Genomic DNA, 23,377 nt, shown 5'->3' with positions numbered 1-23,377 from the left:
AGGGCACAATTAAAGGGGATTTGGGACTCCTGTGCTGCAAACCTGCTTCAAAAAAGGAACAGACTTTTTGCAGTAAAGAAAGTGGCGTGGAAACGCACCGGAACGGGTGAGATGGCCATCGCTTGATGCAAAGTTATGTCATCTTCCTGCAAACTCTGTGTAAACAAATCGGTCCAAATGCTCGATAAATAGGTCATCTGGAAGCGACCCACATTTACAATGGATCAATGCCATTCATTTCTATATAAATGCCATTTCTGAACGTTCCGTCACACTCTAGTGTGACCAAGGAACAGAGCCCAGAGCAGGTCTATGCAGATGAAGGGGGCGGGGCTAAGCTGATAGAAACAAGGTTGATTATTATTGGTTGCAGCCGCCAGGCAGTGGGGAGAGGGTTTTCGCCACTATCCTAACAGCATCCCTGATTTCACGCCTTTGCTATCTTCCCATGCAAAACTCTGCGGTTCTAGCCATTTGCAAAGCCTCGTTTCACACACAGCCTGTCATAACAACAGGCATTTTGCTCTGACCTCGCTGAATAATAATGGCAGACGAGTTCAATCTGGAAGAAAGTTCAAGTCCCCAGTCCCTACTGATTTGTAAAAACTGGTTCAGCTAAGAAAGAATGCAATGCTAAGTAAGATTCCCGGGTAGACAGGTGCTTCTGAGTTGAAATTGTCCAGAATCTGGATGGCGACGCTTTGCTGGAGCCGCACGGCAGGCGGGTGAGTTTGTAGGGGAATTTTAGGCACACCAACCCTCCTAGATCATCCCCGCCAGGAAAGGTGGGAGGAAGAGGCCAACTGTCCCCAGCAAGCAGACAATGACAAACATCCAGAGGAACATGCGGTCAATCACCATGGCAACGTACTTCCAGTCTTCCTTCACCTGCAAGCATAGGAGAAACCATTAGGTCACATCTCCTTGAACAGCAGGTCTCTACAATGCATGGACATCGCTTTGGGTCCTGAAACAGGACACCTAGCAGATTGTTCAGGAGTTTTCCTACAGGGGTCTCTTTACATGTATACCTGAAGGAGCGTCTCCACCCCCATCGTTTTTTCCTGGACACTGAGGTCCAGCTCCGAGGGCCTTCTGGCTGTTCCCTCATTGTGAGAAGCAAAGCTACAGGGAACCAGGCAGAGGGCCTTTTCAGTGGTGGCACCCTCCCTGGGCTAGGCATCCTGGGCCATAAAAGATAGTGGGCAAGTGTCTTTGATGTAGCCGTTCTGACATGTTAACCTTAGGGCCAGGAAACAGACTTTCACATGAAGGTGATAAAGATCCCTATCCTCCTTGCCATATATTGCTTGTTTATGACCTCCGGGGTTGCCGGATGCACTCCTTTGTAGTTCTGTTTTATTTACCCCAGAAGTATGCATGCATGCTTAATTGGGACACGGGTGGTGATGTGGGTTAAACCACAGAGCCTAGGACTTGCCGATCGGAAGGTCGGCGGTTCGAATCCCCACAACGGGGTGAGCTCCCGTTGCTCGGTCCCTGCTCCTGCCAACCTAGCAGTTTGAAAGCACAAAAGTGCAAGTAGATAAATAGGTACCGCTCCGGCAGGAAGATAAAACGGCGTTTCTGTGCGCTGCTGCTCTGGTTCGCCAGAAGCGGCTTAGTCATACTGGCCACATGACCCGGAAGCTGTACGCCAGCTCCCTTGGCCAGTAAAGCGAGATGAGCACCGCAACCCCAGAGTCGTCTGCGACAGGACTTAACAGTCAGGGGTCCCTTTACCTTTTATGCATGCTTAATTAGCTTTTGTAGTGTAACTTTGTCCCCATGTGGGGTTTGTTGAAATGCTCAAAGGAAATCTGATTGGTTCTTATGAACACAGTGTAAAAAGTTCTTTTGTGAATAAAACGACCTGGGCCGGAGGGTGGACGGGAATTCTTATTATACGCACCCTTCCCAGAGTCTTGCTGGTTCAAGCCTCTGTGTGTATTCTTATTAATCAGAGTTCAATCCTTCCTTTACTTTGGGAACGCCTCAGGGCGGACGCTGCCGCCACGAAACCCTGTTTCTGACTTCTAGAGGGAACTGTTTGCTTGTGTTACGAACCTAATAATAATAATAATAATAATAATAATAATAATAATAATAATAATTTATTTATACCCCGCCCATCTGGCTGAGTCTCCCCAGCCACTCTGGGCGGCTCCCAATCAAGTATTAAAAACAATACAACAATAGTGGGCCTGGGGGGGGGATCCTGGGTACTAACCCCACAAGGTAGCTTTTCGGTTCTCACAGTCAACAACTCACCGAGAAATCGGCATCCTCAGCCCGCAGGTGGTTGGCAATGTAGTGCACTCCTTCTAGGGCTTTCAAGATGCTTGGAGACAGCTGCAGCCCCTGCTCAGAGGATGTTGGGTTCTCCGTTTTCGTGGCCGGGCGCCGGACCAGTTCCACGAAGCCCCTCCCCAGGTGCCGGGCGCAGGTGTACCGGTACTGGAGGCAATGGTGGGGGCAGGTGCCTTGGAGGGGCAGGCGTCCGGCCCTCCTCCTCTCCTCGCTGCCTCCACCGCCGTCGTCGTCTTCGTTCCACTTCTCGTCCACGTCCGTCTCCAGCCAGCACCGGGAGGTGCTCAGATTTGCCGGAGGCGCGTCGTACTGCCCGATCACCTCTTCGCTGGCCACTCTGAGCCCTGCTGTCAGCACCAGGGGCCTCTTCATGAAGAGCCACCTGGGGATGAAGTCTAGGAAGACGGCGCGGACCCACTGGGGCATCTTGTGGGTGCTGGGCGAGCGGTGGTGGACGTTGAGGACAAAGACCGTGATGACGATGGAGAGCGTCACGAAGATCATGGTGAAGAGGAGGTACTCTCCGATCAGAGGGATGACCAGGGAGGTGGACGGGATGATCTCGGTGATCAAGAGGAGGAAGACTGTGAGGGACAGGAGGACAGAGATGCAGAGGGTGATCTTCTCCCCGCAGTCGGAGGGCAGGTAGAAGACCAGGACGGTCAGGCAAGAGATGAGGAGGCAGGGGATGATGAGGTTGATGGTGTAGAAGAGGGGCAGTCGGCGGATGACGAAGCTGTACGTGATGTCGGGGTAGATCTCGGTGCAGCAGTCGTATTTCTTGGTGTTGTAGGTGCCCACGGCATGGATGATGGCCCATTCCCCGCTCTCCCAGTAGTCCTTGAGGTCCACCTGCCGCTCCATGCTCTCCAGGTCAATCTTGGCTTTGTCGTACGTCCACGAGCCGAACTTCATCTTGCAGTTCTGCTGGTCAAAGGGGAAGAAGGTGACATCGATGCTGCAGGAGCTCTTGTAGATGGCCGGAGGGGTCCACTTCACGCTGCCGTTGGAGAAGAGGTGAGCCTTCGTCATGTGCGTCACGGCAAACTCCCCGTCGGCACTGTAGGAACAACAAAGAGTGTGGGAATGTTGTGGATAGTAGGAGAAATATGTATTTATAAATTTTTATTGGAAATTTTGTTTATAACATAACATAACCCCCCAATACAGAAATCCACCCTCATTAAACGTGAACATAACATACAGTGAGCATAACATACAACAATACAAACAACCAAATAAAAGACTTCCTTTATACTGTATCTGGCCTCCTTATTTACTTCTTATAAGCTGTTTCCTTTACGAGTAATTATAAAGATTTTTCTAATTATGACTTAAATATCCACAAAGTCTTCTGCAGACATTAATCGAAACAAGTCCAGGTATGTATTTTAGGGCGCTGTTTTGTGAAGAATTCTCTGCATTTCCCCCATGCTTTTTGAAACTCTTGTCTAGTGTGATCTCTAATTGCCTCTGTTAATCTAGCCAGTTCAATATGCTCTAACAGTTTGTCTTGCCATTCCTTTTCTGTTTGCACAGTTTCTTTTTTCCAGTTTTTAGCAATTAGGATCCTTGCCGCTCCATAGTAGGAGAAATATATTGATTACGTAAATATTATCCTTCCTAACTCACGCTAGTGACTCAGTAGCATAGTACAGTGGTACCTCGGGTTAAGTACTTAATTCGTTCTGGAGGTCCGTTCTTAACCTGAAACTGTTCTTAACCTGAAGCACCACTTCAGCTAATGGGGCCTCCCGCTGCTGCCGCACCGCTGGAGCACGATTTCTGTTCTTATCCTGAAGCAAAGTTCTTAACCTGAAGCACTATTTCTGGGTTAGTGGAGTGTGTAACCTGAAGCGTCTGTAACCTGAAGCGTCTGTAACCCAAGGTACCACTGTACATTATCCAGTATATTGCAGGAAGCTAGTTGGCAGATTCATTTGAATCTCTTTATTTAAGCAATCCAGTCTGGCTTGTTCAGATTGGGTTTGATCCTGGTAAATTCCCCTGTAATCCCTCTTAAAAAGAATAAAGGCACAACAGTCTTCTTTTTAAAGTAATAGGAAGTTTACTCACATTCAGTTCACAGTAGGTTCCCTGAAGGGCAGCCATTAGCTTGTAGTTACAGAAAAGAGTGTGAGTTTATCCCATGTAGGGAAATGAGCCCATGTGCTGCTGGCTGAGGACCAGCAGACAGCAAAATACATCAAGATGGAATAAATCAAAGGGGGGGGGTAGATGGCTGTGTGACCAGCCCTTTTATAGGGTCTGCCAGGGTCACACCCATCTACCTGGTCACACGGGGGGGGGGGGGTGCTCCAGACCAGGTGTGACAGGAAGTCCTCCTGGCTGGAGCAACATTCCCCTGCGTGTCCACTCTAGGAAACAGGAAATGTTGTACTTGACTGCTTATGTTACATCCCACAGAGAGAGGGGTTATGGGGGTGGGAAATCTATTATTTCTAACATATGATTGTGATTGGTTTTATAAACTTAACACAAAATCCAATTTATAAACTTTTCTAAGCAATTTTACTTCTCCTCCTTAAAATCATGACCCCCCCCCCAATCAATTCCCTGCTGCCTTATATACAATACTTATTCCGCTCTACATTTCTTTCTTTATTTCATTCTTCCTATCTTTTCTTGGCTTATACTTCAGAGCGGCTTGGTAGGTTTCTGGATGAAACATCGGCTCTGGACCCATTTCAGTCTGGCTTTTAATAATAATAATAATAATAATAATAATAATAATAATAATAATAATAATAATAATTTTTATTTATACCCCGCCCTCCCCAGCCAAGGCCGAGCTCAGAGCGGCTTACAAGCAATAATAAAAACAAATTGAATGATTACAACTTAAAAACAAAATTAAAATACAACATTAAAATATTGAACCATTAAAATATTAAAATGTAGCCTCCTTGCAGGAGGAGAAGGAAAAGAAAAAAGAAAGAGAGGGAGGGAATCAAACTGGCTCCAAGCCAAAGGCCAGGTGGAACAACTCTGTCTTACAGGCCCTGCGGAAAGAAATCAGATCCTTTTGCCCTGGTTATGGGACCAAGACGGCGTTGGTCACCCTAACAGATGATCTCCGCAGACAACTGGATCGAGGCGGATCAGGACTGCTGATTCTCTTAGATCTGTCAGCAGCCTTCGACATGGTCAATCACAAACTTTTAGACCATTGCCTTGCTTATTTGGGGATTCAGGGCACAGTCCGACAATGGCTGTGCTCCTTTATCTCAGGTCGGGAACAGAGGGTGGCGCTAGGGAGGGAGTTGTCGCCGTGGCACTCCTTGGTGCGTGGAGTGCCGCGGGGCGCAATCCTTTCCCCGATGCTTTTCAATATCTTTATGCGCCCCCTTGCCCAGATTGTCCAGAGCTTTGGGCTGGGTTGTCATCAATATGCTGATGACACTCAGCTCTATCTGTTGATGGATGGCCACACCGACTCAGCCCCAGACACACTGACCAGATGCTTGGAAGCTGTGGCTGGATGGCTGCGTGGGAACCGGTTGAAATTAAATCCTTTGAAGACAGAGGTCCTCTGTTTGGGTCGGGACGACATGGGGTTGGGGGGCCAACTCCTATCTCTTGCGGGGGCTCAATCAGCGCCTTCTGTCAAGAGCTTGGGTGTGGCCTTTGATGCCTCCCTTTCCATGGAGGTGCAGGTTGCCGCCACAGCAAAAGGTGGCTTATTATGTTATTATTAGCAACCAAACACCCAGCGATTAACCTCACTTGTTTCTTTGCTAAAGTGATAACTAGCCTAGTAGATACAGAGGATGTTGTTTATTTAGCTGGCCTTTGCTGGGACTTTTGATGTGGTTTTCATTTGGGTGGATGGAAGACAGATTGAGAAGTCCCCTTTGGCCTGAAATATTTTCGTAAGTACCACAGGATGGCAGCAGAACACCAGCCAATGGAACGAAGCCATTATTGGGACACTGCTTGCGCAAGAAGTCATAATAGCAGGTACTTCTTCCATGTGCACAGACTGAGCATCTCCCCACAAGGCTGCCCTTCGACAGAGCATACTGCATTTCTCGCACATTTTTAAAAAGTGGAGTTGCCACACACACACACACACACACACACACCCTCTACTGCACTTATAGAAGTGAGTGAGTAAACTCTATTATAGAAGACTGTGTCGTGTCTATTTCTTTTAAGGAGGGACTAAAGGGGAATTAGGGATGCGGGTGGTGCTGTGGGTTAAACCACAGAGCCTAGGGCTTGCCGATCAGAAGGTCAGCAGTTCGAATCCCCACGACGGGGTGAGCTCCCGTTGCTTGGTCCCTGCTCCTGCCAACCTAGCAGTTCGAAAGTATGTCAGACTGCAAGTAGAGAAATAGGTACCGCTCTGGCGGGAAGGTAAACGGCGTTTCCGTGCACTGCTCTGGTTCGCCAGAAGCAGCTTAGTCATGCTGGCCACATGACCCAGAAGCTGTACGCCGGCTCCCTCGGCCAATAGAGCGAGATGAGCGCCACAACCCCAGAGTCGGCCACGACTGGACCTAATGGTCAGGGGTCCCTTTACCTTTAAAGGGGAATTACCAAGGAAACTTACTTTAGAGGCTTATACAAGCCTGGCAAACACTATCCACTGGGCAAGTTTAAAAAGGGGAATGTTACTCTGCTATATTGTAGAACTTGTTAACACAAGTTGGAAAGGATATAATTAAACAATATGTCCTCTCCTGCCTCCCTGAACATTCCCACAGTGTTGGGTCCAGCTTGCAGGCTTCCCTTTATGGCATCTGTGTGGCCAATGGCAGAAGAGGTTGCTGGACTAGATCTCGCAGGGCTTTTCCTATGTGCTTGACTGGTGGTGAGCTACTACTGTGGTTTCCAGAAACTGGTCTCCAGAAGCATTTCTCCCTCCAATAGCTATCCATAGCCCTCTCCTCCTCCACGAAATTGGCTCTTCCTCTTTTAAAGCCATCTGGGTTTCTGGCCATCACTAACTCCCTGTGGCAGTGAGTTCCATAGTTTAACGATGTGCTGAATGAACAAGGACTTCCCGCGGCATATTTTTAAGGGGCGTTGTTGAATCAATGAGCTGCCCCCCCCCCCCGTTCCCCATTGGCCCAAGCACCTACTTATTATACAGCACAATGTCTGGGATCCAGATCATCTCCGAAGGCGCTCGGATGGAAGTGACGTTGTCAAAATCCACCGGGTTCCACTGCAGCTTGTAGTCATTCCATTCCTGGCGGCAAGGAAACAATCCTGGGCTCATTATTCACTTCTGAGATGTGCTGCATATTTTTCACATTGAAGCACACATTTATCAACTTCCTCACTTTTTTTTTTTTGATACACTTATTTTTTTGGTTTTTCAGATTAAAACTTTGCAGGCACATATCGAACGTACAACATAGAAACAAGATTCCAAAGAATCTCTTGGACTTCCCTCCTCCCCTTTGTGGGTCCTATTGTTAATCATTTCCTCCAGCACCTTTTAGGATAATAGGTTATAAATTTCCCCCATTCCTTATTAAAAGTTTGGTCTTCCTGATTTCTGATTCTTTCAGTCATTTTAGCCATTTTGGCATAATCCATCACCTTCATCTGCCATTCTTCTCTGGTAGGGACTTTATCCTCTTTCCATTTATTAACTTTCTTAGTTATTAAAAAATAAGTTAATTAACACTGTTTTCGTGGACTAAGGCTGCAAAGCCTAACTATGTCTACTCAGAACGTCCTGTTGAATTCAGTCTTGCAGCCTTAATGCCAACCTTCATAAGAGGGGCACAGGAGAGGGGGGGATAATAATAATAATAATAATAATAATAATAATAATAATAATAATAATAAAATTTATTTATACCCCACCCTCCCCAGCCAAGACCGGGCTCAGGGCAGCTATCAACCAATAATAAAAACAAGTTGAATGAATACAACTTAAAAACAAGATTAAAATACAACATTAAAACATTGAAACATTAAAATGCAGCCTCATCACAGGAGGAGAAAGGAAAAAAGAAAGAGGGGGAGGGAATCAAATTGGCTCCAAGCCAAAGGCCAGGCGGAACAGCTCAGTCTTACAGGCTCTGTGGAAAGAAATTAGATCCTGCAGGGCCCTGGTCTCATGAGGCAGAGCGTTCCACCAGGCCGGGGCCAGTGTTAAAAAGGCCCTGGCTCTGGTTGAGACTAATCTAACTTCCTTAGGGCCCGGGACCACTAGGGTGTTGCTATTTATGGACCTTGAGGCTCTCCGTGGGGCATACCGGGAGAGGCGGTCCCATAGGTACAAGAGTCCTAGGCCGTGAAGGGTTTTAAAGGTCAAAACCAGCACCTTGAACCTGACCCTGTACTCCACCGGGAGCCAGTGCAACTGGTAAAGCACTGGGTGAATATGCTCCCATGGCAGAGACCCCGTGAGGAGCCTCGCTGCAGCATTCTGCACCCGCTGGAGTTTCTTGGACAGCTTCAAGGGCAGCCCCACGTAGAGCAAATTACAGTAGTCAAGCCTGGAGATGACCGTCGCATGGATCAGTGTGGCCAGATCAGGGCCGCAAAGGTAAGGATGACAGCTGCTCAGCTTAATACCCTCAGGCCAATAGTTTTCCATGGCTGGAAGCTTCAAAGCGTGGGGGTCTAGGGGACCATCTCTACAAGGCTGAAGTTAATCATAGAATTGTTGAACTGTAGAGCTGGCAGGGACAACAAGGGTCATTTAGTCCAGTCTCCTAGAATGCAGGGATCTCTTGCTCAATATGGGAATCGAACCCACAACCCTGTGATTAAGAGTCTCATGCTTTACCTACAGGGCTTGCTTCCAGTTCCTTATTTGACACCAAGTTGCATTGTGAGAGCCTTGAATAAGACCTGGCAAAAAGTAAACCCTGTGTTGGGCTCAGTGTTAGAGTACAGTGTCCTAGTACGTCTCCGAGCACAATTCAAAGTATCGGTGCTGACCTTGAAAGCCCTAAACGGCCTCGGTCATGTATACCTAAAGGAGCGTCTCCACCCCATCGTTCAGCCTGGACACAGAGGTCCAGCTCCGAGGGCCTTCTGGCGGTTCCCTCATGGCGAGAAGTGAGGTTAGAGGGAACCAGGCAGAGGGCCTTCTCGGTGGTGGCACCCTCCCTGTGGAACGCCCTCCCTTCAGATGTCAAGGAAATAAGCAGCTATCCTATCTTTAAAAGACATCTGAAGGCAGCCCTGTTTAGGGAAGTTTTAATATTTAATGCTGTATTGTTTTTAACATTGATTGGGAGCCGCCCAGGGTGGCTGGGGAGACTCAGCCAGATGGGCAGGGTATAAATACTATATTATTATTATTATTATTATTATTATTATTATTATTATTATTACAGTGGTACCACTGGTTGCAAATGGGATCCGTTCCGGAGCCCCGTTCGCAACATAAGCAGAACGCAAACCGCATCTGCTTGTGCGTGGGTCACAATTCACTGCTTCTGCGCATGTGTGTGACGTCATTTTGAGCATCTGCACATGTGTGAGCAGCGAAACCCAGAAGTAACCCATTCTGTTACTTCCGGGTCGCAGCGGGACGTATCCTGAAAGAACGTAACCTGAACCGAACGTAACAAGAGGTATGACTGTACTGTATTTTTCCGTGTATAAGACGACTCCTATTTTTTAAAACCCAAAATTCAGAAATTAAGTTGTTTAGCTTTATTTTGGGGGGGGGGTCACTTCCGCCAATTGCTCATTCGCCTACTGCCACTGCCGATTGCTTGCCACAGCCACTGCCATGCGCACACCTCGCCGCAGCCACCAATTGTCTGCCTGCTCACAGCCACCAACAGCCCACCCGCCCACTTGCCGCAGCCACCAATCGCCTGCCCAATTGCCGCAGCCGCAGCCAATCACCAGCAGGCCTTGCTGCAGCCACCAATCACACGCCCTATCGCCGCTGCCAATCTCCTGCTTGCTGCTGCCATCAATCTCATGTCCCCCCTCTGCATTCACTATCCATGTATAAGACAAGATCCAATTTTTGCCTATTTTTTTAAAGCAAAAAGCACTGTCTTATACACAGAGAAATACGGTATATATTTATTCCTGCATTGGAAAGGGTTGGAGAAGAGGACCCCTGGGTCCCTTCCATCTCTGCACCCCCAAAACTTTGCTAGAGTTTGCTTTGCGCTCCCTGCCTATAACTCTCATCACACTTTACCTGCTTGAGCCAAACGTTTGTGGTCATCATTTGATTCTTCTCATCCTAGATTTGCAGACAATGAGAGAGAGAGAGAGAGAGAGAGAGGTTGTTTGAAAGAAACACAAAGGTGCAAACAGAAACTGTTGTCTCTATTTTGTGGATGGGATTACAGTGGTACCTTGGTTCTCAAACGCCTTGGTTCTCAAATGCCTTGGTTCCCAAACACCTAAAACCCGGTCAAAGACCAGCTTGAAGACCAGTGAATATATAGTCGATACTAGAATAGAGGGGCCAAGGGTCTGAGTTAGTAGACAGCAACTCCCTATGTTTGTGTTCGCACATGTACTCCTCTTAAACCAGAGTGAGGAGCTCTACGGGCCTGTTTCTTGATATCTGAGAACAAGGTTATCGCTTCAAACTGGCCTTGCTTTCCATCTGAAGGGCAATCTCTCTCTGTCTACTTCCTGTCAACTGCAGTTTCTTCAATACATATCTATCCCAACACATAATGTTTTTATGCGGCAAAGTGCATAGTCATCTAGAAAAGGAAAAAACAACAACACATACATCAGATTGGGCTGCATGCCATCAGGAAGCCAGTTCAGAGTGAGGGTGGGAAAACCCTCACTCTGAATGGGTAAGTCTTTATTTTTCTCTCCCGCCCACACTCATTTTCACATTGCCTCTTCCAATATCACTATAGGGGAAGCATTTCTCTGCAGCTGCTCTCTGTGTGTGTGTGTGTGTGTGCGCGCGCGCGCGCGCGCAAAAAGCAGCAAGATGAGTGAACAGACACAGCTTGGGACACATACCACATCAATCAGCTGAGCAATGGACAGCCCAAACCTGACAATAACGACATCAGAGGTGTTGGGGACTGGCCGGGACCACTTGTTGTATGCATTGAAAAGGTGTTTGAAGAGTCTCTCCTCCGCCTGGGTTTGCGTCCGGCCTTGGACTGAGGCTGAAATGGAAACCAAATGTTATGAGTTGGCAAGAACCAGCCTTGAATGCTGAGAATTACTGAAGGTCAGTTATCAAATGCCCCCAGATATTAACTGCATGTCAACAGTTAAGGACGGACATCAAAGTTCAACTATAACCTGATGCCCAGAATTGATGCCCTACCTTTCAAAGCATTTCACACACATTTCATCTCAAAAACCTTTACTGAGGCGTTCCCAAAGTAAAGGAAGGATTAAAGAACTCTGATTAATAAGAATACACACAGAGGCTTGAACCAGAAAGACTCTGGGAAGGGTGCGTATAATAATGTCTGATCTCTCCACCCCTCGGCCCAGGTTGTTTTATTCACAAAAGAACTTTTTACAGAGTGTTCGTAAGAACCAATCAGATTTCTTCTGAGCATTTCAACAAACCCCACATGGGGACAAAGTTAAACTACAAACATTAGTTAAGCATGCATATTTTGGGGTAAATGAATGAAGGATGGCCAAGAGGACAGCCATCATTATCACCTTTATGTGAGACCTGTTTCCTGGCCCTAAGATTAACATCCTAAGATTAAAATATCAGAAAAGCTACATCAAAGAAACTGCCCACTGTCTTTGATGACCCAGGACGCCTGCCTGTCTTAAGTGTGTACGTTACTTGTCAAGCAAGAGAAATAGGCAGTAGAGGAAATGGCTAGAGATGCAGAGGGCTGTGGGATTTGATCAGAAATTATTGCCAATGTATCAAACCCAGTCAACACAATGCATTCATCGTGGACACAATGGCTTGATGCATATTTTATAATTCCTCATAGTAATCCCACCTGACCCCACACTCTGGATATTTGCACTCCTACACTTTACAGAAACCATGTAAATGTAAGCTGGCATTGTCATCCCCATATTGCAGATGTGAAGACTGAGGCTAAGAGAAAGGGTCAGGGAAAGGGAACATGCCTTGCCTAAGTTCAGTTAGTGAGCTTATTTCTGTGGCAAGAGTCAAACCGGGGTCTCTCCAGGCTCCTGCAGGACAGTCTTGACTACTGCACATCCCACCAGCTCTCCAGTACTGAACACCTGGCAGATATCCAGGGAATGCCCAAAGCACGGGAAAGCTGTGAGAATTTATGGCAATGCAGGAACCTGGGAAGTCAACTAGCAGGCACTGGGAGAATCCTGCTGCATGAAGCCTAGAGGTGGCCAGATTGCCTGGCAATGCGAGATGAAATAAGACATGCTCGCAGGAGCATCAGACTAATGCGCCCGCAGCAGAGGCAGCCAGAGGCCAGCTCCACAATAGAAACCCCCTGGGGAACAGAAGTCCCCGGCCAAATTTCAACCAGCCTCTTTAGCTAATGAGGTTTACCTTCTTCCCACTCTTCAAGGCCATAAGCTTTATGGGCCTTTGCTTATTCCTGCTTTTCACTGCAGGAGAAACTTCTTCTGGGGTGCAGAATGTTAGAATTCCTGCTCCGTGATTGCAGTCATGGGATTGTTGTCTATCACCTGATGGTATATGTTTTGACTCCACAGAGTGGAAAGTGACGGAGACAAGATGTTTGTGTTACAGCGGTACCTCGGGTTAAGTATTTAATTCATTCTGGAGGTCTGTTCTTAACCTGAAACTGTTCTTAACCTGAAGCACCACTTTAGCTAATGGGGCCTCCTGCTGCCACCGGAGCACAATTTCTGTTCTCATCCTGAAACAAAGTTCTTAACCCAAGGTACTATTTCTGGGTTAGCAGAGTCTGTAACCTGAAGTGTCTGTAACCTGAAGCGTATGTAACCCGATTTACCACTGTACTGTGTTCCGTGAAGTGGGACTATTGTCCTTTGTCCTTTTTCTCTTTGCTGTCTGATGCTAGAGAGAGAGGGAGCCATGTTGCAGTGCTCCGTGTGGGTTTATATGTAAATAAAGTAGATTAGCCAAAATGCTGAGTTACTGAGGTCTGTTACGCAAACTGCGAAGACTCTGCGGATCCCTAAGTGTGCCGATGTCTGTTGGCATTGGTCGCTGTGATGTTTGGGCTGAAGAAAGCTTCTGAAGCTCCCAAACGATCGACTAGGAGGGAGAGAACATACCAATCAGGCATACGTCTCTGCCAGGGTCCTACTCGAGTGTAGGCCAAGCTCCTGACACAGAATGCCAATGTCATGGACTGGCAGAGGAACGGTGGGAGGAACCAGTTGGGGAACAAAAGGGGGAAAGGCTCAGAGCCTGGGGCAATGATGAGTGGTCAGAGGGAGAAGACTGAAAAGAGGAGATGTTGGAAGCTGAAGGGGTAAGAGGGCTTGGTGAGCTGGGAGCGTCTGTGCCAGAGAGAAATCAAGAACCAGAAGCTGAAGCAGGACAGTGGGAGGAGGGAAGCCAAAAGGCAGAGGTGAATCAGGCTAGTGAAGAGGCATGGGGGTTTCCTCTTCCTGCTGCGACAAGCTCCCCTCCCTCCTGTCTCCCCTCCCAGAACCAGAAGAGGGGTGAAAAGAACAGAGCATAGGCACACTGCATGCAGGCACAGTCTCCGATTTCTTGCAAGAAGCCCTGGAGAGGAGACAACTTTGACAGCGGTGGGGAGGCTGGGACTTTTAGTCTCGGCCACTGATTTTATGGAGTAAGATCTACAGGGCCTGAGCTGCTGAGCTCATTAGGCCTGGAACTCTGTCTAGTCTGTGAAGCTCATGTTTCCCTAATAGTTTATAGCTTTGGACTGTGTGACTTACTGACACTGGCTTGCCCTGTGACAGCCAAGGTCCTCATAAGATTAATGGGACCCTCTCTCCCTCTTCAGCCAAGGGGTTAGGAGTCTGTTCAAAGTGTTGGTGCTGACCTTGAAAGCCCTAAATGGCCTCGGTCCAGTATACCTGAAGGAGCGTCTCCACCCCCATCGTTCAGCCTGGACACTGAGGTCCATTGCCAAGGGCCTTCTGGTGGTTCCCTCGCTGCGAGAAGCAAAGTTACAGAGAACCAGGCAGAGGGCCTTCCTGGTAGTGGCGCCCTCCCTGTGGAAAGCCCTCCCATCAGATGTCAAGGCAATAAGCAACTATCTTACTTTTAAACAACATTTGTGTGTTTTTTTAAAAAATATATTTATTAAGATTTTTAAATACAAGTATAAACATAATAACCAATATAACATGTATCGTAGCATAGTTTCATAACTTCTTTGGACTCCCTCACGTCTCCCGCTCCCACTTACATCATTGTAAATTTTTACCAGCAATTTATCATCTTGTTTACATTCTTGTGCCCCATTCATTTAAATATACTCTAATAGTTCTCCAGAAGGTTTATATTTCTCACTTGTCATCCCAATTCCATCTAATTTAGTGGTGCTCAATTATTTATGATCTAGCATCCTTCTTAACATTCAACCAAATTACAGTATTTTTGCAAATACATCTTAAATTTCTTCCAATCTTCTTCAACCCTCTCCTCTCCCAGGTCTCGGATTCTGCCGGCCATCTCAGCCAGTTCCATATAGTCTATCAGTTGCATCTGCCATTCTTCCAGTGTGGGTAGATCTTGGGTTTTCCAATGCTTAGCGATGAGTATCCTTGCTGCTGTTGTTGCGTACAGGAAAAAAGTTCTGTCCTTCTTTATCACCCTCTGGCCGACAATACCCAGGAGGAAGGCCTCTGGTTTCTTGGGGAAAGTATACTTAAATACCTTTTTCAACTCATTATATATCATTTCCCAGAAGGCCTTCACTCTAGGGCAGGTCCACCAGAGGTGAAAGAATGTTCCTTCATTTCCTTTACATTTCCAACATTTGTTGTCAGACAAATGGTATATTTTGGCAAGTTTAACTGGGGTCATGTACCATCTATATATCATTTTCATTACATTTTCCTTCAAAGCATTACATGCAGTGAAGTTCAACCCAGTGGTCCACAACCTTTCCCAGTCCTCAAACATGATGTTATAGCCAATATCCTGTGCCCACTTTATCATAGCCGATTTAACCATTTCGTCTTGTGTGTTCCATTTTAACAGCAAGTTATACATTCTTGAGATTACCTTAGTCTTAGGTTCTAACAATTCTGTTTCCAATTTCGATTTCTCCACCTGGAACCCTAACTTTTTGTCACTTTTAAACAACATTTGAAGGCAGCCCTGTTTAGGGAAGTTTTTAATGTTTAATGATGTATTGTGACGGCTCAGATTTGTGTGATTTTATTTGCTGATTTCCACCTCATTGTTACCCGTCCCTCCCAGTGGCGTAGCGTGGGTTGTCAGCAAGGCAAGTAATTTGCGCCCCCTAACCCGTGGATTTGCACCCTCTAACCCTAACCCCCAGATGTTGCGCCCGGTGCGGCCGGTCTCCCCTGCACCCCCCATGCTACGCCACTGGTCCCTCCCCTAACCTTCACACCTCTCTGTGATTTTTCACCCCCTCCCTTGATTGTCCCTCCCTCTCCTCCTTCTTGTTGCCTCCTTGCCTGCTCACTCCCATTGTCCTCATTTGGACTGTATTCTCCTTGGGGCAGGGACCTGTCTGCCCCTTGCTTGTCATGCAGCTGACGCCCTCCGTGCACTTGTCAGGTGCGATATGCATAAATCATCCTCCTCTCTCTTGATTTGGACTGTTTTACAAATCTGATTTCCTTCCATTCAAACTCTCCCTCAGTTCTTCAAGATGGGGCAGAAACTGGCTTCGACTAAGAAAATGGGCAAAATGCCGCAGAAGAAACAATTCATCCCACACACAAAAGGGGTCAAGGGGTGGAATATTTCGCAAAATAAACAGGCAGCTCCCATCCATTCAGGCCCTCGCAGCCATGCTAGACTACACTGACGGATTGATGGCCTTAAGGACTCGAATGAGCCATTGGTGAGGCCATCTCCATTTCTTTTCATTAGTGCCGCTTGACGAGCAAATTTGGCATGTAAACAGACATGGCACTTCATCTGCGAGAGCGGATCTGTCTTCGGGAGCAGGGAGTGGGGTGTCAGGAGAGAAAGATGGTTCAACCTTGGCTGCCAGAAATGTCCCAAGAGTGGTGGTCTTGCCAGCCACAGTTCTCAGATCCAGTGCCGGATTTACGTCTAAGCTAAACAAGCTATAGCTTAGGTCCCCACTCTCTTGGGGCCCACCCAAAAAATTAAAGGGAAAAAAATTAGATGTACATTTCCAAAATATAAGATTAAAAAAAAACAAATAAAATAAAACCTACATCCAGCAACAGTGTTTTGTGTTGTGTAGGCTCCCATGATGTAAGTCATGGGCCCCGCCTGCTAGTGGCGTAGCGTGGGGGGTGCAGGGGGGCCCGGCCGCACCGGGCGCAACATCTGGGGGGTAGGGTTAGGGGGCACAAATCCATGGGTTAGGGGGCGCAAATCCACCAGTTAGGGGGTGCAAATCCATGGGTTAGGGGGCGCAAATTACTTGCCTTGCCCCGGGTGCTGACAACCCACGCTACGCCACTGCTGCTAGCCTGCTCCCTAAAATATCCCTGGTTTGCTCCTTTCTGTATATAGGGTGCCTACATTCTGTTATGTGCAAATGGCTTTACATACCTATTAGGTCCATAAATTACCATATAGCATATAAGGTAAAAGTAACCCTGACCATTAGGTCCAGTCGCGGATGACTCTGGGGTTGCGTGTTCATCTCGCTCTATAGGCCGAGGGAGCTGGTGTTTATCCGCAAACAGCTTCCAGGTCATGTGGCCATCATGACTAAGCCGCTTCTGGCGAACCAGAGCAGCGCATGGAAACACCGTTTACCTTCCCGCCGGAGCGGTACCTATTTATCTACTTGCACTTTTGACGTGCTTTCGAACTGCTAGGTGGGCAGGAGCAGGGACCAAGCAACAGGACCTCACCCCGTCGCGGGGATTCGAACTGCTGACCTTCTGATCGTCAAGCCCTAGGCTCTGTGGTTAGGCCACAGCGTCACCCACGTCCCACATATAGCATGTATTCAACACAAAAAACAGCAACAATTTGTTGCTGACTAAGGACAGCTGGACACAGAAAGGGCCCCATTACCTTCAGGAGCTGAGGGCCTCATCCAACCTAAATCCGGCCCTGCTCAGATCTCATAAGAGAGCAACATAAGAGCCTGCTCGCTCTTGTTTTGTTTTGTTTTATCATTGCTCTTATCTTTTTTTTCTCTTATCACACACACACACACACACACACACACACACACAGACAAAAGGCCCAGCAACTCCAGCCTCCTGTCCTCACAGTGCCCAACCAGATGTGCAAATGGGAAGCCCAGGAGCAGGAGCTGAGCCCAAGAGCAACATTCTCTCTTCCTGCTCTTTCCAGCAACTGGTATTCAGAAGCATTGCTTGCCCCTGAATGCTTCCCTTGACCTAAAGAAAACTCAAACTCTCAATAAAGCAACATAAACTACAAAAACAATGATGCAGGTAGAATGCCAGCGGGGCTGCAAGGGCTTTCGAGTGTTTCTCACTGCCTATCACACGTATGGCTTGTGGTGTATAATTGTTTAATTCACACTGAAATGGGAATGCCTGTGTATTGCTGGAAAATCCACTGGAGTATCCTAAGTGCTCTTTTAACTCCTTGGTGAATTGATAATTAACTATGGTTGTTTTCTGCTAGCTAACACATGGTGAAATGGAGGCAGTGGGAGATTTTACTTTCTTGGGCTCCATGATCACTGCAGATGGTGACAGCAGTCATGAAATTAAAAGACGCCTGCTCCTTGGGAGAAAAGCAATGACAAACCTAGACAGCATCTTAAAAAGCAGAGACATCACCTTGCTGACCAAGGTCCGTATAGTTAAAGCTCTGGTTTTCCCAGTAGTGATGTATGGAAGTGAGAGCTGGACCATCAAGAAGGCTGATCGCCAAAGAATTGATGCTTTGGAATTCTGGTGCTGGAGGAGACTCTTGAGAGTCCCATGGACTGCAAGAAGTTCAAACGTATCCATTCTGAAGGAAATCAGCTCTGAGTGCTCACTGGAAGGACAGATCCTGAAGCTGAGGCTCCAAGACTCTGGCCACCTCATGAGAAGAGAAGACTCCCTGGAAAAGACCCTGATGCTGGGAAAGATGGAGGGCCCAAGGACAAGGGGACGACAGAGGACGAGATGGTGGGACAGTGTTCTGGAAGCTACCAGCATGAGTTTGACCAAACTGCGGGAGGCAGCGGAAGACAGGAGTGCCTGGCGTGCTCTGGTCCATGGGGTCACAAAGAGTCGGACACGACTAAACAACTAAACAACAAAAACAACAAACTGTCACAGAAAGAACTTCCATGCTGTCTACTTGCACACAAACAGTGTTTGGCAATGGAGCGGCTTTTTCCATTTTATGTTACACATCTAGCTGCAGTTCACTAGGTGTGGAATCATGATGAGCACATGCAAGTGTGGCCCAATTTGACATTTCCAAAAAAACACCCCAAACTGCAACTTCTGGTGCTGTGAAGCTGCAAGTTCTATCCCCTCCCTGCTTCTCTTTCTTATATCCTAATTTGACTCACAATGTACATGCTCCTCTAATTTGCATTGCGGTTTCTGTTGCTCCGCAGTGTATCAAAATTGCACTGCCAATCTTTCTCCAGACTCAAAAGTGGCAATCTTTAATTAAGGCTGCAGACTTTTTGTAACGTTAGCTCAGGCAGGCTTTCATCACGCCGACTCGGAAGCCCAGATTTGGCACGGAGCCTTCAAGATTGACACAAAGTCATAAGATTCTGCAAAGTTTCTCTTATTAACCGCTCCCAGCGTCGGAGGCGAGAATTATGGAGTCATTGAGAACATGACGTGAATCCGGAGAAAAGGAAGGGCGAAGGAGGTTGATTCCTCTCGCGGTGTCTTTCCAAATCAGGCGTTGATCGTGTCAGAGCGCTTGCAAACACCAAAGGCTGTTGACTAGGAAAGCGCATCTCCTCAGAGCGAGCGATTCTCCCGTCATGTCACAGCCAAAACCATCCCTGGCATTGATGGCTTCCAATGTTCCTTAGGCTTTGTCAAGAGTCATCCACAGCAGGAAGTATCATCAAGGTAAAAGCTAGTTGTGTGCGCTCTGATGTGCCACTGCAGCTAAGTACACTCAACTCTCACTTCTAACATAACGTACACTGGCTCCCAGTACGTTTCCGAGCACAATTCAAAGTGTTGGTGCTGACCTTTAAAGCCCTAAATGGCCTCAGTCCAGTATACCTGAAGGGGCGTCTCCACCCCCATCGTTCTACCCGGACACTGAGGTCCAGCGCTGAGGGCCTTCTAGTGGTTCCCTCACTGCGAGAAGCCAAGTTACAGGGAACCAAGCAGAGGGCCTTCTAGGTGGTGGCACCTGCCCTGTGGAATGCCCTCCCATCAGATGTCAAAGAGAACAACAACTACCAGAATTTTAGAAGACATCTGAAGGCAGCCCTGTTTAGGGAAGCTTTTAATATTTAACAGAACACTGTATTTTATTATTTTGTTGGAAGCTGCCCAGGGTGGCTGGGGAGACCCAGCCAGATGGGCGGGGTATAAATAATAAATTGTTATTATTATTATTATTATCATTATCATTATTATTATTATACCCTGCTGAATCAGGCCAGAGTCCCATCTTGCCCAGCATTCTGTTCTCACAGCGGCCAACCAGATGCCTGTGGGAACCAGCATGCCCAAGAACATCTCTTCCCTCCTGCGTTTTCCACCAACTGGAATTCAGGCGCATTGCTGCTCCCATCTGTGAAAACAGAGCATCCTGGCTAAGTAGCCCTCAATAGCCCTCTCCTTCTTCATGAATTTGTCTCGTACTCTTTTAATGCCATCCAAGCTGGTGGCCGTCACTGCCTCCTGTGGAAGGGAGTTCCGTAGGTTAACTATGCAGCTTCTACTTCTTTAAAGCCCTTCACGGTCTAGGACCCTCATACCTATGAGACCGCCTCTCCCGGTATGCCCCACGGAGGACCTTAAGGTCCATGAATAGCAACACCCTAGAGGTCCCGGGCCCTAAGGAAGTCAGATTAGCCTCCACCAGGGCTAGGGCCTTCTCAGTGGTGGCTCCGGCCTGGTGGAATGCTCTGTCTCATGAGACCAGGACCCTGCAGAATCTGATTTCTTTCCGCAGGGCCTGTAAGACAGAGTTGTTCCGCCTGGCCTTGGGCTTGATCCCCTTCCCCTCTTTCCTTTTTCCTTTCCCCTTCTGTGATGGAACTCCTATTTGGGGACTTCCCTGGCTTTTTCTGGTCCATGTAGGACCAGTATGGATAGTTGGCCTTGGTGAAGATTTGACGTTTTCATCCCCAAAAAAGTTTTTGAGTTTCTGCTGAAATGAGGCTGCATTTTAATGTTGTACTTTAACTTTGTTTTTTAAGTTGTATTTCAATCAGTTGTTTTTGTACCTGGTGTTAGCCACCCTGAGCCCAGTCTTGGCTGGGGAGGGCAGGGTATAAATAAATTTATTATTATTATTTATTATAAAAGAAGCACAATACAACAAACAGACAGACAGACCACTCTTCTACATGCAAATGTCACAGATTCAGCTGAGCAACTGGCACAAGCCCAGTGCAAGGACGAGGAGTCATGTCTGTCTGCAAGGCTGATGGGCACACGGAAAATCTGGAGATGAGATCTAGGACATCTGTCCGACCAGTTGCATAACAGAGCACAGGTGGCAGCAAACAAGCATCCGAAACAATTTGCACCTGTGAAGCCACAACATGAGAAAATTCCCAGAAGGAGTGCGAAAACTACTTCTTCCAGGCTTTTCATGATTAAGCTATATTTAGAGTTTTTAATTTCCTTTATTTATTTATTTATTTATTTATTTATTTATTAAAAAACCATTTCTTTTCCACCACATTATTAAAGAAAAATCAAAGAGGTGTATACTGTAAAACAGATTCAGGGGACAGACTAATCAAAAACTGAACAGCTGCAAAGGCCTGCCAGCTCAAAGAGCATTGCTTGTTCCTGATTGTGCTTTTCAAAAGTCCATGTAACTGAATTGTCCCTTGTTCTCAATGGTCTTAATTTTATTATATTCCCCAGTGCATACTCATCAGAGTCCTGCCACTCCTGACACCACCTCTTGAATAGATGGCCATTTCTCTGCAAATTTTGAGAAGAACAGAGGCCATTGTGGAAAGAAGAATCAGTTGCTGCCTCTTGGAGCCTTTCTGCCCTGGAGAACATCAAACAACTTCCCTTAGCCCTCAACTCCCAGCATCAAAGAGGGTTGGAGGATGGATGGTGGCTAACAGATTGAGGTTGAATCCTGACAAGACAGGAGTACTGTTCTTGGGGGACAAGGGGCGGGCAGGTGTGGAGGACTCTGTGGTCCTTCAGGGGCAACTGTGCCCCTGAAGGACCAGGTGCGCAGCCTGGGAGTCATTCTGGACTCACAGCTGTCCATGGAGGCGCAGATCAATTCTGTATCCAGGGCAGCTGTTTATCAGTTCCATCTGGTATGCAGACTGAGACCCTACCTGCCTGTGGACTGTCTCGCTAGAGTGGTGCAAGCTACAACTAATCCAGAATGCAGCAGCTAGACTGGTGTCTAGGGGCGGCCACCAAGACCACATTACACCGGTCTTGAAAGACCTAAATTTGCTCCCAGTACGTTTCCGAGCACAATTCAAAATGTTGGTGTTGACCTTGAAAGCCCAAAACGGCCTCAGGGAGTATACCTGAAGGAGCGTCTCCACCTCCATCGTTCTGGCAGTTCCCTCACTGCGAGAAGCAAAGCTACAGGGAACCAGGCAGAGGGCCTTCTCGGTAGTGGCGCCCACCCTGTGGAACGCCCTCCCACCAGATGTCAAAGAGATAAACAACCACCTGACATTTAGAAGACATCTGAAGGCAGCCCTATTTAGGGAAGTTTTTAATGTGTGACATTGTGATGTATTTTTAATCCTTCTTGGAAGCTGCCCAGAGTGGCTGGGGAAACCCAGCCAGATGGGCGGGGTACAAATCATAAATTATTATTATTATTATTATTATTATTATTATTATTATTATTATTATTATTAAAGACAGCAGGTTCAAAAGGCATCTGCAGCTCATGCGCCCAACTGCACAAAGAACTACAAAAGACAGCCCAAAAGGTGACCACTTTGGACTTCTATGGGCCTGTCCACCCAGCAACAGAAACAAGTTTTAGACAGTGATGCCACAAACACACGTCAACCCTGTTTCCTTTGAAGCACATCCTGTTTTCAGAATGGCTTTCCCCAGGTCAGTGGTTCTCAAATGGTGTTCTGTGGACCCCATGGGGTCTGCATAACCCACCCAGGGGGTCCGTGGCACCATTCACATAACAAAAACTGCCATAGAGATATCATAAATTTTCAAAAATGGGGAGGGCCAGTGGCTTGGCTTTTGAAAAACAGGAGGTCCGCAGTACTTAGGTAATTGGGAACATCTGTCCTAGAAGAAGAAAAACACACACACCCCTCTAACTGATATATAAAAGGAGATATTAAGGCTTCTTTTTCATCCTGTCCTCCATCATTTGCAGAATCACCGTAATTACATTAACGAGGTACTTGGATTCAAGGGAAGAAAGAGGTAAGTAAGTTGAGACTCAGGGAAAAGGGTTCTCTCCTACCTGCCAAGAATACAAGGAAATAGCACGCGATGGTTATCATCTTGGCGACTGGGAATCCACTCATAAGCTGATCCCCTGCTGAAATTATTTGCCCACAGACAGAATGTACAGGGTGCCCCTTTTCATCGGCAGAGTCTGGCAACCTGGGCGAGGCAAGCAACTCCAAGTTTACCCTTTACCCTGTGGGCAACCATCTTCCTCATCAGTGAAAACATGACTGAGCATTGAGCATTAAAGAAGCATCGCTTGAGAGACGATCCTGGGCCAGCGATGGACTGGCCTTGCCTCTGGAGGAGCTGTCCGTGGTCCTGAAGTTTCGGCACTAACAAGACCCCTTCAGGGAAGTTCCAAACAGCCTCCTTCTTGGTCACATGCGATGGGAAGCCAAGAAGATGCTTGACTGAAGCCTCCAAGTGGGTCCCCGGAGCTACTCCACAGGGAAGG

The 23,377-nt window shown here is 47.3% G+C and overlaps 1 protein-coding gene across 1 annotated transcript; it reads right to left on the bottom strand.

Moving 5' to 3' along the window:
• Positions 1–529: 529 nt before the first annotated feature.
• On the bottom strand, positions 530–23,377 carry CHRNA2 (cholinergic receptor nicotinic alpha 2 subunit). The gene is made up of 6 exons (XM_081854791.1): positions 22,934–23,377; positions 11,263–11,414; positions 10,469–10,513; positions 7,419–7,528; positions 2,272–3,370; positions 530–888 (listed from the first exon to the last, which is right to left on the bottom strand). The coding sequence occupies exons 1-6, from the start codon at positions 22,995–22,997 to the stop codon at positions 763–765; spliced, it is 1,596 nt and encodes a 531-aa protein (XP_081710917.1). The 5' UTR covers positions 22,998–23,377; the 3' UTR covers positions 530–762.

This window comes from Podarcis erhardii (genome assembly GCF_964252035.2).
Source record: "Podarcis erhardii genome assembly, chromosome: 3".
NCBI classification, from domain to species: domain Eukaryota; kingdom Metazoa; phylum Chordata; class Lepidosauria; order Squamata; family Lacertidae; genus Podarcis; species Podarcis erhardii.
The sequence above is the reverse complement of the archived record's forward strand: the minus strand, read 5'-3'. Positions and strand labels throughout refer to the sequence as shown.